General features: G+C 41.6%; 1 protein-coding gene across 7 annotated transcripts in view; it reads right to left on the bottom strand.

Annotated features, from left to right (window-relative positions):
* Positions 1–16,209, bottom strand: part of TLE4 (TLE family member 4, transcriptional corepressor) — a 153,284-nt gene that overhangs the window by 115,324 nt on the left and 21,751 nt on the right. For 4 of the 7 annotated variants that reach the window (XM_081236472.1, XM_081236473.1, XM_081236474.1 and 1 more), the window contains exon 5: positions 3,522–3,584. The exons of the other annotated variants lie outside the window; for them this stretch is intronic. In XM_081236472.1, the coding sequence (XP_081092598.1) occupies positions 3,522–3,584 (63 nt within the window). The remainder of the gene's footprint in view (positions 1–3,521; positions 3,585–16,209) is intronic. 7 annotated transcript variants of the gene reach the window in all.

The following is a 16,209-nucleotide window of genomic DNA, read 5'->3' as shown; positions in this document are numbered from 1 at the left end:
GTCCTCTCAGAAGGGAACTCTGGGCTTCTCAGCTGCTGCTGCAGCTAGTACTACTGCCAGTCAGCCTCAGGAGCCACTCATTACTATGTGCTAAGCTGCACCAGACAATCCCAGGGAATCCTCACAGCAATCATATGCATTCCATGCTATTATTAACTTCATCCTACAGATGAGGAAACTGAGGCTTAAAGAGGCAAATCACTTGCTAAAGGTCACCCAGCTTAACTAGGTTATAGTAAGCCATGCACTTTGTAACAGGGAAGCCAGGACTCGACCCAGATGTGACTGTCATCATCCCTGGCCAGCTCTTGCTTAGGGAACTGCCAACAGGAAGTTGGTTATAGTTCCTCCTCAGCAAATGAGACCTGAAGTGAGACAGAGAAGAACTTCCCATTTACTGCTTTGAGATTCGCCTTTTACAGAAGAAATCTGAGGGCAGCAGAATTCCGAAAAGTCTTACCCATCCCTAGAAGCCAAAAGAAAGTGGGAGAAAAGAACAGCTTCAGACAGGTGAGGACTCACTCACTACGTTTCTCTAAATCCTGATTTTAAGGATCCTGTGAAATTTTAAGAACTGTAAGTGACAATTACTCACTTAATGAAAAGAGTCGGCAATATCTTTGTTTAATGCCTGGAACTTTGGAAGTAGCTGTGCACACGTGCAATAAGCACATCACTAAAATAGATATTGGCTATCATTTTTTTAAGTGTTTTGGTGAAATCTAATAGGAAAATACTTTTCTCTGATGTTACATACATAGACACACTTCGAGTCCTTGAGCTACAATTATACAACTTACTTCCCCCCAAAATGTCTTGCAGTTAAAACTAAATTTATTCGACAGCTGTCATTCAGTACATATTTTTTTAATTTTAGAAACTGTGGTACACTAGACACAAGCAATATTAAGCAGGTACATGAGTCAGCACACGGGAGCTAAATTAAAAATAGACTTATCTAGATCTCTGTAAATTTACTTCTTGTTCCTGCCAAACTCCAAAAAACCCCTCCAACCACTGTCCTGTAGCTTATGCACTAGTCTTCAGGAAATGTTTTTCTTTTTTCTAAATACAATCATTTACTTTTTAAATAAAAATATTTTGAAATAAATTCTAATGCCGCAGCTGCCCTTCTGGCAGTGAGACTGTCACACAGAGAGCCAGCGTTAAAAGATCAGATTAAGAGCCTTCAGTCCTAGCACCAAGTGACGCCTGCAGCCATGCAACAGTGATTTTGCATGTCTCTGAAGAGACAGGAAATAGAATTCATCTTCCTCTAATAACCTGCCTCCTGCCCTCGCTCCAGATTACAGTCCATCTGCCTCAGGGTAGAGGCAAGTAGTGCGATGCTCACAGAATGCCCAAAAGAGGAAACAAGGTGGGCAGCGTTCAGACACAAACATCCGAGAGGCTCGGACTGGACGGCAACAAACATGTCTGTTGCCCACACATTAAAAGGTATACACACACCTTAGGAAACTAAAAAATAGAAGAGCCAATTAAATCCAAAGCAAGCAGAAGAAAAGATATACACAGCATCAGGATTTAGAAAACCATGACACAGGTCATCACCATGACACAGGTCATCTCCATTACACATGTCAAGGATTTCAACCAAGAAATGTCAAAAGTATTGGGGAAATAAACAGTAAGTAGTGAGATTATGATGCCTATCCTCCCAGCTTAAGGCAGAAAAGCAGTTGCCAGTATCTCCCCACGGCTTTCCTCTACAGGGTACGACTTCCTTAGCCAATTCATTCCAGTCCAGTCTTGCTCAGCACCACTACCATTACATAGGCTGTTCCTACCGGGCCTGCTCACACAAACAACAGAACTCATGTGGGAAAACGACCTACTGGCAAATCAGCTAGCTCCACCAACACCCCAAGATCTCCTCCCACATCTGAACATAACCCCACAGATCCTGCAAAATGCCATGGGAATAAGCTGTACTGGTGATTATGTGTAGGAGTCTGTGTCTTCAGAAGCCTAAAATCTAATACCACCCCAGGGAAAATTCTAACTTTTCCCTCTGCCTTGGGGAACAACATCTCAGCCTGGTCACAGCATGGTGGGTTACACATTCTTCCCATTCACCACCTCCATAAAGCAGAGCTGCTTAAAGTAAGAAGAAATACACGCTGGTCTGGATCAGGCAAAGGGCAGCCAGACTTCGAAAGAAATGCAAACAGGCCCCTTGACCCTCCTTCAGCACTCCATGTGATCTAGTCAACAAGCAAATCCTGAGTAGAAATAGGTAAATGGGAATATAGTGGGTGGTGGTTTTGTGGTCACAGCTAAAGGACGAGAAAGACATCCTTTGTTGTTTGTGATCCAGAAGAGCGTTTGAGTTCAGGATATTAACTGAGGTCCATGGTTTGTGAATATGAGCGCCCCCAAAGGATATATTCCCATGAAAGTTCCTCATGGTTACTGAGGTCTAACCCAGCTCAGACCAAGTAAGAAGGCAGATAGGGATCCACATATCTATAACACACATGAATGCTCAAATATCGGCTGCATGCTAACCTCAGCACATGCCCACTGGCAGGCAGGCGGGTGAACTGTTCTCCTGAAAAGCAGTGACACAACTGAAGGGAAGGAGGGAAGTGCCTCGGTGCCTTCCAGCCCACAACACCAAGCACTGTGGCTGCAAGATGTGTAGCTATTCCATTTATTAGCTTCTTCCTTCTCACAGCTTATCTTACCTGAGCAAATGAAGGATTCAGTAGTCCAGAAGCAAAAACTCTCTCTCCAGCTGGTGCACCTAAACTTTGTAACTACTAAAAGCAAGCAAGCAAGCAAGCTAGCAAGCAAGCTAGCAAGCAAGCAGAGGAGGAAAAAAAAAAAAGAAAAAAGCCACCATGCACTTGCACCTCCTCATTCCACCATGTATGCACCTGTGGGCAGCGTGCACACTTCCACTAGTGGGAGCAGAAGAAAGCAAAGTGAGCTGCACGTGGGGGCTTGGCGAGGCGTGAAGTCCATGGTACTCGGAGAAATGAGTCCACTGACTCCATCTTTTGTGTTTTTTCCCAAATGCACCCACAATATAAAGACTTCATCAGGTAATAAGAAGTAACTTTTTAGAAGTTGCTAGCCAAAAGTTACATCAGTTTGTTTACTATGTAAAGGCTTTCTGTTTGATATATCTTCTGGCAACTCTTAATGCCCAGTGACAAAAGTATAGAACAAGTTCTTGTCTTCTGGGCAATTTTTCAATCTCCCCTATTAGATGCCATTATGACAAAGTCATAATTCTGAGCAACACTACATAGTCCAATGACAGCAAAAGATTTAACAACTGAATTTTGCTTAGCACATCAGAAAATAATCCATTGTATAAACACAATTATATTCCACTGAATGCTAATAAGGTGTAGAAGTTGGAATGCGAACACTGTATCTTAGAAATGGGCAATACAAACACCGAGAGACAGACAAGGCCAAGGAGTCAGTTTTATCTGCAAAACCACTAAAATGGTACCTTCCAGCCCAATGCTTGAAACCAACTGCCTTACCTCTTGGGACAGGAAAGGAATGACTTGTGCACAGATAGCATTCAGCCTCTTGACAATCTCTGCCTGCAAAGAAAAGAAAAGAAAAGAAAAAAAAAAAAAAGGAAAGGAAAGCAATAAAGAGAACAGTCAGCTGGTTACAAATTCCCGAAATATTAACAGGATGATATTAAAAACACACTTTATATTCTGGCTGGCGGATTTCCTAAGGAAGAGGAAAACTCTCATCAGCAAGCCCATTAAAAGGAGGCAGTGACAATAGTGCCACATTAATAGCATAATTTATTAACCAGCATTCATCTTAAAAAGTCAACCTTCAAGCACCAGGACAACATAGAAAGGAATTTAGTTCTCATGACTGGAAATCTGTTTTCAGAAGCCTTCAACGGGACCCTTGTTCATTCTAATGTGGTTTTACATAAAACCTTGCGTTTTTTAAATTTAGATGGTAAAGATACATTCTTCCCTATACCCCAACTTCCCTCACCTAGTAACTCACTGGAGTTCGACATTTGCAGCCTTTGCTTTAAACACAGGCACTGAGATTTCATGAGCAAGTCCCCAACCTCCCTAAAGAACAGCACCCAACCAACTCAGGTGAGCTGACTACTTCAGATCCTTAGTTATAAATTGTTGGGAAATTTATAAATTTCCTAACAAATTTTATAAATTTATAAAAGTTATAAATTGTTGGCATGTTTTTGTCAACCATTAAAATTTCCAAATGTGTCCCACCAGGGTTTTCAGTGTGCAGAGGTTTAGAACATGCTAAAATCCTCCTATACTTAGCAGAAAGCAATTATTTATATATGGTGACTAACCTTGGGAACATTAATTACCATTGTACTATAGATCTGCAAAAGTCCCAATAATGTCAGATAATAGAGCTTATTCTCTATTAATTTGGTAAGTGTTCAAATTTTAGACATATAGGATTCTACAGAAAGTTAAAAAAAAAAAAAAATGAAACGCCACCACTATGTTTTCTTTAAAAAGCTAACCAGGGGCTTCCCTGGTGGTGCAGTGGTTGAGAGTCCACCTGCCGATGCAGGGGACACGAGGTTCGTGCCCCGGTCTGGGAAGATCCCATATGCCGCAGAGCGGCTGGGCCCGTGAGCCATGGCCGCTGAGCCTGCGCGTCCGGAGCCTGTGCTCTGCAATGGGAGAGGCCACAACAGTGAGAGGCCTGCGTACTGCAAAAAAAAAAAAAAAAAAAAAAAAAGCTACCCAGAACTTCACTGATCTTCACCTTAATTTACATCATCAGACAGCTCCTTATATACTTTAGTACGTGACATGTAGACAACAAGGTTTTACACGCATATACACAAAAAAACTTTTTTCCAGTTTTATTGAGATATAATTGACATATGGCACTCTATAAGGTTAAGGTATACAGCGTAATGATTTGACTTACATATATACTGTGAAATGATTACTGCAGTAAGTTTAGTTAACATCCATCAAAACAGCTTATTTTTTAATGATGGAGTGGGAAAAAGGAGAGGCAAGAAGTGATGGGAGACAGAAAACATAAAGCAATTACTGTTCCTGAGACATTCTTAATGTAAATCCCATCCAGGGTCAGTTCCCCATTTTATAGGAGGACAAAAATTCTCCTTTTCTTGCCAAGTCATTACCAGAATGACAGCGACACTCCACTTGCACAATCTAGATTTCCTTCTTTCATCAGCAACCCTTTTGACTTTGTGGCTATGCAATCTTTTAAATACCAGCACCTTAAGAACTTTGCCAGCCAAGAGAAGACACAAATTCACCATGAAGTTTCAAACCTAAGCTCTCCCTTCCAGCCTGCATTCCTAACAGGATGGACAAAAACCCAGTACCAATAAGCAGCAGTGAATAAGGACCCAACTGTGCTGACCTGATTTAATTTACTGCCCTGGCCCCGTGGAGCATTTAGCTATCCTTTAAGAATGCTTAAACCACCATGAAAAGCTGCAATGGGAATCACCAAACCACTCTCCACCTGGACCGAACATACCACAGTGGTTACAGGGTGAAATTCCAGTGCGAGCTGAGAAAATAGAGCAGCATGCACCAGACTGAAAGCACTAGTCTCAGAGGCATTTGGTTGTTAAGCTTTTTGTAGGCAGAGGTGGAGGGGGAGAGAATAAAAGATAATGAGATACTTTGGGGCAAACCAAACTGATGATTCTAATGCTTAGAACCATCTGCCAAGCATATTTTCCTCATTATGTTGTTTACATAAATAAAATAGTCCCTTGCTAGGAGGGTTGAAAAATGTGTGGGCACATAAGAAAACTGAGCTCTCTAGTTTGCCTACATAACCCAGGCAACAAAAACTACCCTAAGGAAACTCACTCATCTGTCAAAATAAAGACCAAGAGGTACTTATTTGTCTCCTTTAATGTGGGGCCTAGGCCATGTTAAGTCTGAGCAACTATGAAAAAAAATCTACATTTCCTTAAAAATAAATGTAGAAAAGCCAAAAAGTCGTTTTATTGATTCATGTATGTTAAGTTACATACATAACAGAAAAAAGGGGGTAGAAACCTGCCAAACTTTTTCTTTAAAGGTCTCCTTTTGTCTAAAAGACTTCTTAATTTCTTTAAGTTGTCACACCAACGGATTTTCCTGGTCAGGCTAATTGGCATCAGAGGGGTAGCATGTGTGTGTGTGTGATTTCATAAAATTAAGCAGGTCATTCCTCACTTTGAAAGCTAAAGTTGCCTCGGAAACACTGCTGCTTCCATGGGCATCTAATTTTGCCTCTTTTGTCCCACAGGACCCAGCTTTAGGGAGGCATCATTTATTTACAGGCCTTTCCACTGGGCTTCAGCGATCAGCCAATAATACTGTGGACACACACTTCTAATGGCCTATGTTTTGAAACTGAGTCTAATCTAATGGCTGGGGCCCAAACTTCTTTTCCAGCACAGCCATTAAAGGATGTAGGTTATTGCTGTTGTCACCACTGATATTTGTCATTGTAATGTAATTAGGGCCCTAAAATGATGCATTACAGCTCTTGGCACAGCTTCTATTAAAATCTTTTCTTCTGCTCACTGAACTGCAACCTGCTTTCTGATGAATAACAGACAGCTTTAGGGTAAGGAGCAGATTCATCAAAGAAGTATTTTTCAGCTTTGGGGAAAGAGAGGGGGAAAAGAGGCAACCTAGGAGGAAAAGCACCAGGGGAGGAAAAGCCACAATATACATTTGAATTTCATCTGACCACTTGAAATTCTGATTGCATCTGATGAATCTTGCTTAGACAATATATTTCCCAGTCTTCGAATCACATGGTTAATCAGGGCTGTAATCTGCTATCCATCAGCCTATGCCAGTGCTGTAGCTTCCAATCAAATTTATAGGTGATGCGGCTCATGCATCCCTGAGCAAGTACATTCACAGCCCATTTAAACAGGCAGAGATTCTGAAATACTGCTGTGAGGGTTACTGGATGTTATCATGGTATTCAATGCTTTATGGAACTTATAACTATTGCCTTCAGATGCCCATGATATTCCAAAATAGGATTAATGGCCTCCATAAAAGAACAATTGTTCATGCCAAAATATAACAAAATGATTGTGTTTGCAGCCATAGTTTGTTAAATACATTAACAATTTTGACACTTCTATTACGTTTTCTTCGATCCATCAATATATTCATGAAAAAGAAAAAAGTCCCCCACGTAATATTTTCCTACCCTCAATTCACTACCATTCTATTTCCTCCTTCTATAATGTCCCTCCTTTATGCCACCCTCCAATAAAAAGAACCAATAAAAATAATGACCATTCCACTTAAAAAACAAAAAACCTGTTTGGGCAGAAGTTTTTAGAAAAAGGCAACTTAACAAAAAAGGCATTCTATGAAATCCCTTGGTTATGCACTTGACACCTGGCACATGAACGCTGACAGACTAACCAACCCCAAAGTGGTGACGGCCAGTGGACTAGCAGCATGACCAGTTAAGTGATGAAACAGAGAAACAGCGAGAAAAACCATTTATCCCTTTTTTCTTCACACCCCAACTCAAGAATCATTGCAAAATTTATTAACTACCTTGCATCACGGGAAAGTAATGTCACACACTGAAAAGAATGCCACAGTTCAATCCCTTCATTAAAAAGTAACAAATACTAAAGCACACAATATCGGATATTTTCTTCATTACTTGTAACAAATTAGTTATTTAAGTAAGACAAAAAATTAGTTAAGCCTACACCTTTACTGAATTACATCCCCTCAAATAGTCCTAATAAAAAATCTAATTTTTATTTTGATTATTTCTGCCTATGATTTCCTTAAAAAATAAATTTTATTTTAATGACATAATAAACTTGAGAGAAAGGACAGATTCCTTTATCAAAGTATCAAAAGCAATTGTTTATTTAACAAATGTTTGCGTTTTTGTTCTCTCATCAAAATAGGAACAACACTACTATATAGTATTGTTGAAATAAAACAGTAACAAAACATTACTAAGAAACCATTTCAGGGCTTCCCTGGTGGCGCAGTGGTTGAGAGTCCACCTGCCGATGCAGGGGACACGGGTTCGTGCCCCGGTCCGGGAGGATCCCACATGCCGTGGAGCGGCTGGGCCCGTGAGCCATGGCCGCTGAGCCTGCACGTCCGGAGCCTGTGCTCCGCAACGGGAGAGGCCACAACAGTGAGAGGCCCGCGAACCGCAAAAAAAAAAAAAAAAAAAGGAATAACATTTCACAACTGATTTGTTCTTATACAGCAGTTTCTTTGCCAGAAAAATGTTCTAAGATGAATCTATTTATTGTATTAAGTGTTTTATCAAGAACATACACCCATCTATTATATTTAAACACCAAAAAGTGAAGAAAAATTCCCACTTATTCTCTCTGAAATGCTTTTCAGAATAAGTACAAATAAATCTTGCAACCCTCTCCTTCAACCCCCTTTTACCACTACAGAACCAAGACTGCAATTTTCTGTTTCAATCCGAAAATTTTGATCTGTTATTGATTTGTTCCAAATTATCTGAGAAACAGTACAACTTCTGGAACTGATCCTGCCTGTCCATAGATTAAAAAGTCAGAAGACTAATGAGAAATTCTTCCCAACTAATAAAAATCCAGACTACACATAGGAAAAAATATTCAAGTAGTACTATTTCTCTAAACTGACAACTCAGTTTTTATCTTGTCATCAAATTTCAACTTGACAAAAGAGGTAAGAACATGTAATAAATAAAATTAATTGTTTGTATTTTTTTAAAAAGCCAGACTGGAATAAGGCTTAGAGATTTAGATCAAAGGTATTGTCAAGCACTGCCAGCAAGCTGGTAAACCAGATGCCTAAGTTATTTTGGTACAGGTAATTATTTTGCACAAAGTATTTTATACTGCTTAATAAAGCAATAAGATGAAGTAGTAACACTGTTAAGAATCAATGTAATAGGACATCTATGAGTTCCCTAAAGGACTGATTCAAACTAAGACTTTTTTTTGCGATGTATTAAGACAATCTGTAAAAGCTCTCATCATCCCACTTCCTCTAACAATAAAGAGGTACTGTCTCGGAGTACTCAATTAGTATTACCTTGAATGATACGAAAGTGCCAATATTCAACCTTGTTTTTTTAATCCACTCCCCCTCCCCGGTGAGTTTAACTAAAGTAATGATTCTACTGATTGTAGTATCTCAAGCAATGTCAATCTGCTTTGTGTTTTGAACTCATGTTTATGCTACTTTACTGCATGCCAATGTGCTTTTAAAGTGCCCAGCATGCAGCTATTAATTGCATATACTGAGGTATCCCACTTGTTTGTCCTAACAAGATATTCAGGTGCTACTGTTCATGGTGCTAGTGTAGAAACACACAGGATGATGTTTTTCCCAAAGAGTATCGCAGAATACCTACATTTCATGAAACTATTTCCATCTATCCCCAAAGGTGAAGCTGTATTTTACTGAAGCATTTTTGCAATGGTTAGAAAAAAGGGTCCCTTCCTCTCACCTCTTGAGCTTTCTAGAAGGTCTTTAAGGGAATTCCCAGATATTTGCCTATTATCCTACCTACATCTTCCGGGCTCCGGTTATTGTGTTTAACTACTGTTCCAAATGTCAGGAGTGATATTTTATCACGGTTGAGAATGACAATCATTTTGCCTGACAGACATCCAGTTAATACCCCAAGGTCAAATCATTTTGGTTCTCAAGTCTGAAAAACACTGGAACCAATGGTAAGGTTACACTCAAGCTCTACCAGAGGGGTCGGGCAAGGAAAATGGAAAAAAAGATGGGAGGGAAAAGTGGGATGTCTGGAGTAGGGAAAGCAAACACCTTTCTCTGGTGGACTTAACCCCCAGCCTCCTCAGAACCAGGTGGAGCTGGTCAGAGAACCTGATGACCGAATACCAAGACACTCAGGGTTCTGCACATGCTCATTTCCTCAGCACTCCTGGGCCAGTGTATCACACAGCAAGCCCTGACAGCTATTTTCTGATTTCTCTTCTCTCTCTCCCTGTCTCTGAATCACTTTCTTCTTTTTTTTTTTTTTTTTCTGCCCTACTCTTTCCCACTGACATAAATGTACAGGTGCCTTGAATGAGGATTTACAATTAAGCATTTTCATTCTCAGCAATGGTTGGAGGGCACAAACATTCCTTGTGCCCATAGTAGGGGAAGATATTCACCTTGGTTTCCCCGAAAATGATGTAGTATATGATTTCAATGTACATGAGAAATATCTGAAAACAGGAATTTGAATATTGGAATAAAACCAAAAAGAAAACAAAAACAATAAAGGGTCTTACCAAGTTCTCATCAAGGACACCTATTCTCCAGGAAAGCAACAAGCCACCTTTCATACACTGAGAGCCATGCTCTACTTTTCAGTCTATACTCTTAGGTTGGGCTAAAGGCTTCCTTGTCTACTTCCTTCTTGCTTATCTCCATTTTTCAACAAATCTTCATCTATATCCATATTCCTCAGCACTTCCTTTTCTCTTGTCCTTTCAATTCTAGAATGACCTCTATTGGTTTCCTCTTCCTCCTCCCAATTATATAAAATGTCAACTCTTTGAAGCCATCACTGCCAAGGTACCCTTCCATCCCCTTCAACTGTTTTCTCTGTTTAATAAAACAGTCAGCTCTTTCCAAAAGCAAAGTTTTGCTCTTCTGCTGTTTGCACTTATACCACCCTGCCAAACATGTGCCCTACCATACAGGTCCTGGCACAGCAGGCAAGTGCATCCACAGGGCCCGCCAGAGATCTGACCCTGGCATCAAAAAATGGGGGTGATCAAAGCCTGGCAAGGGTAAGGGAGAGTCCCTCTGCCTGGAGCCACCTCCCTCAGACCTCGTCATGGCTCACTGCCTACTCATTATTTCAGTCTCAGTCCACAGGACCCCTCTCAGACAGCTTCACTCACCATCCGCTGGGGCTCCTTCTCCCTGTCACTCTCCAGCCCATTACAGTCTTCTTCACAACATTCAGAATCACCTGAAATCACCTCACCTATGTTTTTGTTTACATGTACTAGCGTAGTGCCTCTCAAACTTTAGTGTGCATACTAATCACTTGGGAATCTGGTTAAAAATCCAGCCTAGAGTGGGGCCTAAGAGTCTACACTTCTAACAAACTCCAAAGTGACACTGGCACTAGGGGTCTGCAGACCAACATTAGGTCTGCAGCACGGTTACAGAGAATGGAGGCTCAGTGAGGGCAGAGATAGATTTGTCTATATACCCCAGTCCTGGTATGTAGAAGACACTCAAAAATATTTGTTGAATGACCAGAGGAAACTGCAGTCCAGGTTCGGTGGTTGGAATCTCCTGAAATCGTTTGCAAGCATGCTAAGACTGTCTGGGAATAGTTACAGCACTTCAACCATAAAGGAATACCTGTCTAGAAGACCTGCTTATACTGATTTGGTTTGCTTACCTCTCCAACAACATCTTTTCTAGCATTTAGGATGCCATACTGCTCAAAAAGAATAATAAGTAATCACAGTGGGCCACAAAAGGAAATGCAAATCCACTCTGGACAATTCTTGACTGATAAGTAAATGATTAAAGCTTCCCATTCTGAAACCATGGCAGGATGTGCGTTTTAAAAGATCATTTGAGATATGCAAAGGAGATGCCACTCAACCTCCTTCCCAAGATTATTCACCAGACTGTGATCACCTGACCCACTGGAATTGGGGTATTTGTTAGAAGGCACACTGGGAGGGCACCTTGTATGGTGAGTCATGATAAATCTCCCCAACGGGACCTCCAGAGTGAATTAGTAACGGCTGAAGAGAAGGCCCTAGCCAGGGACCAGCACCCCTCACAGGTCTCACAGGAAGAGCAATTCCTGACAATTCCAGGTGTAGTGGGTCACAGGGGTTACACACATGAGCTCAAGTGCAGACCAGCTCGGGTATATCAACCCTGCTCAAAACTTGGACATTTAGTGGCAGGCTTGGGGAGCGACAGGCACAGCCACAGCATGAGGACCCCTAGAGAGAATATGCCACTGGAATCCCTTCCAAACAAGGTCCAGGAATTGCTGCAGCACCACACTCACGGGATCCCATGTATGGATTTAGATACGCAAATCCACTCCCCACAACCCAGACAAACCTGTGTGAATATGCTCACTGTAAGAGGGTTCTAGTAATTAGGAAGCCTTTACTTAGAATATACTACGTCCTTGCCTGTTTCTGTGGAGTTTTTCTGTCATGGGTGCAGTGTATGCCCCACAAAAGTCCACTATCACTCGCTGATTCCTCACCCAAACTCTTTAGTGACTCACACAGGTACGACTCCTATACACTGGGAGAAGCCGCCTGTGACAGGCTGCTTAAGAAATTTAAAAAAAGAAATCCCGTACCACAGACTAAGAGCTCTCTATAATCAGAAAAATAATAGCATTTTCCCTATCATCAGGCTCACATCTACTTCTGCTTGTTTTCTTCTTTAATACTTTATTAGGCAGTTGAGAAATTTAAAGGTGTACAACACTATTGTCATCTATTTGTGCTCCTGTATTCCTAGTTCCTTTTAAAATGTGTATCAAGCTGCTTTTTATTGTGCAGTTAAAAAATTTTCAACATGTGAACCTTAGGAAAAGCCAAAACCACGAACGCAATACTGCCTTTCTGTCCAGTCAACAAATATTTATCAGGCACCTACTATCTGTCAGGCCTACTTTAGGTGCTGACACAGGGACTGGAGACACAGGAGTGAACAAGACGAATAAGTCCCTGCTGTCATGGAGTTCACACTGTAGGGGCAAGGAGACAGAAACAAACATACACATATATGAAGAGGAATTTCAGATGCTGAAAGGTGCTATGAAAAAGATAAAATGGAGGGTTGAAGAGAAAAGCCTGGGGCAGGGAGGAGATCTGGTTTGGATGAGATGACCAAGGAAAGACAAATAAAGAAGCGACTTAAAAGCTGAAATGTGGCTGGAAGCAGCATCACCCAAAGCAGGTTCTATACCAAGTTCTGCAGATGTCATTAACAAGTATTATATACATAAAGAGCTCCTTGGTCAGATGACCTCGCAGAGCTTAAACAAAGTTAGACACGATTCTTTTCCTGCTGACATCCCACAGCCTCTCAATTGACAATGTAATAAATCTTTGAAAAAGTGTACATAAAAATGCAGTACTAATCAAACTTCTCTGACTATGGAACCCCTTCTTCTCAAAGCTCTTAGAGGAGATTATATTTCATGGGAAACATTGAGCTGGTCAATGGTTTCCAGCCCTGGCTTTACACTAACATTAGTAGTGGATCCTTCCCAAACACCAACGCCCAGGCCTCACCCCAAGCCAATGAACTCATACTCTCCAAGGGTAGAACCCACGCGTCAGCATTTTATTTTAAAGCTCCCCAGGTGATTCTAATGTACAGGCAGGATTGAAAGCCATTAAGCTGGAGCACAGGATGCATGCAATGAAAAAACAGAGTGGAAAATAAGGACAGAAAGGGTTCACAGGGGTCATAGTGTGGAAGGTCTTGTAATGACACACTAGAGAGCTTGAACTTTATTTGGAAGGCAGCAAGGACCTATCAAGGACAATTCCTAGGAAAGCTATGATAAATACCAGACAGGAGGTCAAGACACTCCAGGGCATTTCTGCTCTCCACCCCCTTCTTGCCACTGATTGTATATGAGTGGCTGTGGAAGGGCAGAAGAGATTTATAACCACAAAACATACCACAAGAGGAAAGATGGAGGATGAAAGATAATTTCAGAATAGGAACAATATGAATCCCCATAGCACCACAAACGTAGGAAATTCAACAAGACATTTTCAGATATCAGCTCATTCACTCACTCCGACTCTAAGCTAGGAGCTATGGTAGAATCAGAGGTAAATGCCAAATTAATCTGGACCCTTTGAAGTTTTTATAATCGAGTATAGCGGAAGACTAAATGGAAATAAACACAATAACGGACAGCACGTGGTACCTAGGTGGTACACAGAGGAGCCCGAGCAATGCAAGGGGGAGAGCGGAAGAAACCCCTTCTTGCTGAAGTCATTACAGAGGCTCTGGGGAGACAGCAACATCATGTTAGCCATATTAATTCCACAGTTTTTCAATACTTGTCTCTATACTGCCAGGCACTATGTTACCCTCTGAGAAAAGAGTAGGGGAACAAGACAGGATTTATAGAGCCCATAATGTAACAAATGAGACAGACACGGAAAAAAACAAAATGCAAGGTATTTTTAAATGCTTAACAGGAGACACTGTTTCGCTGAGTAACTGAGGGTGAAGTGAGTATGCTAGACAAAGGAGAGAGCGGCAGGGGAAAGGACAAGAACATTCCAAAAAAGGATCAGCCTGCTACATACAACAGCGTGGGACATTCAGATTCTACAAATGGGACAAGTGAAAGGGGACAAGATGAGGCTGAATAAGCAGATCCAGAAGAACCCAACGTACTGGGATTATCTCCACCCAGGTTAGGCCAGTTAGGAGGCAACCAGATTACTTATGGTGAGAGTCATCACCATGTCTCACCATGTGGTGGCTAAAGGTACTACTCGTGACCGTGATCAGTATCATCCTCCGCATCCTAATGTTCATGGATGGTTACCTCTGGGCCAGATATTTCACTTAAGTGTAGAACAATTTTAAGAGGATGACTTCTGTCCCCATATTAAAGCCACAGAAGAGTAAACTGGTTAAGCCATTCACCATGATCAGAAAGCTGGAGGAGCAACTGAGAATAGATTCCAAGAGACCAGAAGACTGACTGGGTGTGGCTAATAAGCGAGAGGGAAAGGCAATCATAACCTCCCTCTGGGTTTCTGGCTTGAGAAATCGGGTGGATGCTGCTGGCATTTCCTGAGATAAAGATCTCTGGACCACAAGCAGACTTGTGGGGAAGGATGTCGTCTGGGGACATGTTGAGTTTAAGTACTTGTGAGACATTCAAGGGAAAGGAGGACTTGGTTACATGCAATGGTCTCAGAGGAAAGATCCAGGCTGCAGAAAAAAAATGGGGATTCATCTACTTAGCAGAGTGGTCAAGATCACCCAGGTAAAGGGGAAAAGAAGAAGAGGAGAGAGCCTTGTTGGAAGTACTGGCTAGATTTCCTGGAGTGGAGAAGGGCCCTTGAAGAATGACCCAATACAGACAGATACAGAAGTGTACCCAGAGCTCCCATAAGCCCAGATAAGGGAGCAGAGAAGGCAAAGGCTGCAGACACGGCAATCAGCCAGGAGGCCAGCATGACAACAAGGGTCTGATGGGAAGTGATGGGGAGGGCAAGGAAAGGAGACAGGCTGCACAGGGAGAATCAGCAGCATGCTGTGATGTCAATAGATTTGGACAATGAAAGGAAGTAAGGAATCCATGATTCCATCCAACATGTAAAGCTTGGATATGGCACTGCCATTCATTAAGATAGGGAAGTCACAAGGCTGATATCAAGGTTTACTTGGGGGGACAGTTATGGAAAGGCAAGTAAAGAATCCAGACTTAAGTGACAGAACATTCTGCAAAGCACACCAGATATTGTGAATGATAAACTGTGCAGTGCCAAATCCCAGGTTAACTCTAATTACTAATCCAGCAGAACCATGACTTTAAAGCAAACCCTAAGTGATTTGGGACTCCATTTCTACAACCATGAAATGGGAAGAACAATGCTGCCCCACATCTCACTGGCAGAAATATTTATGAGAGTAGACTTATTAATATAATCCCTTAAAGTAAGTAGTACAGTTTGGTTTAAGACAGACTGAGATTAGATAGTGCTACAAATTGAGTAGCTGTATTGTTAGGTATTGATTGAAGCTTAGGGCTCTTCCTTTCTCTCAATTAAGAAGACATCCCTCACTAATTTATACTACACGGGGGAAGGGCTGCAGATCTAAAGGGGGGTGGGAGGACAGGCTCACCAGCACAGTAATAATAAAGGACAGTGCCTCCCAACTGATGCAAAAGAGGAATGAGGTCAAAGGCCTGGCCCCAGAAACTTTGCTGTTTCTCCAGTTTCGTGCACTGTGACCCAGAAAAGACATTCTCAGTATTTATGTTTCGCTACTGGCAAAGGATCTCTCTTCCTCTTTTCTTGGTAAACAGATACTTGCCCTGGATGCAGTAAATTTTATATACAGTAGTAAAGAGTAAAGAATAGGAGGCTGGGGGCAGAGGAGGAGAGGGAGAGGGGGAAGTCAGGCTCAACTTCAAAGCTTCTTGCAATTT

This window comes from Mesoplodon bidens (assembly GCF_964165515.1).
Source record: "Mesoplodon bidens genome assembly, chromosome: 6".
NCBI lineage: Eukaryota > Metazoa > Chordata > Mammalia > Artiodactyla > Ziphiidae > Mesoplodon > Mesoplodon bidens.
This window is presented reverse-complemented; position numbering and strand designations above follow the sequence as displayed.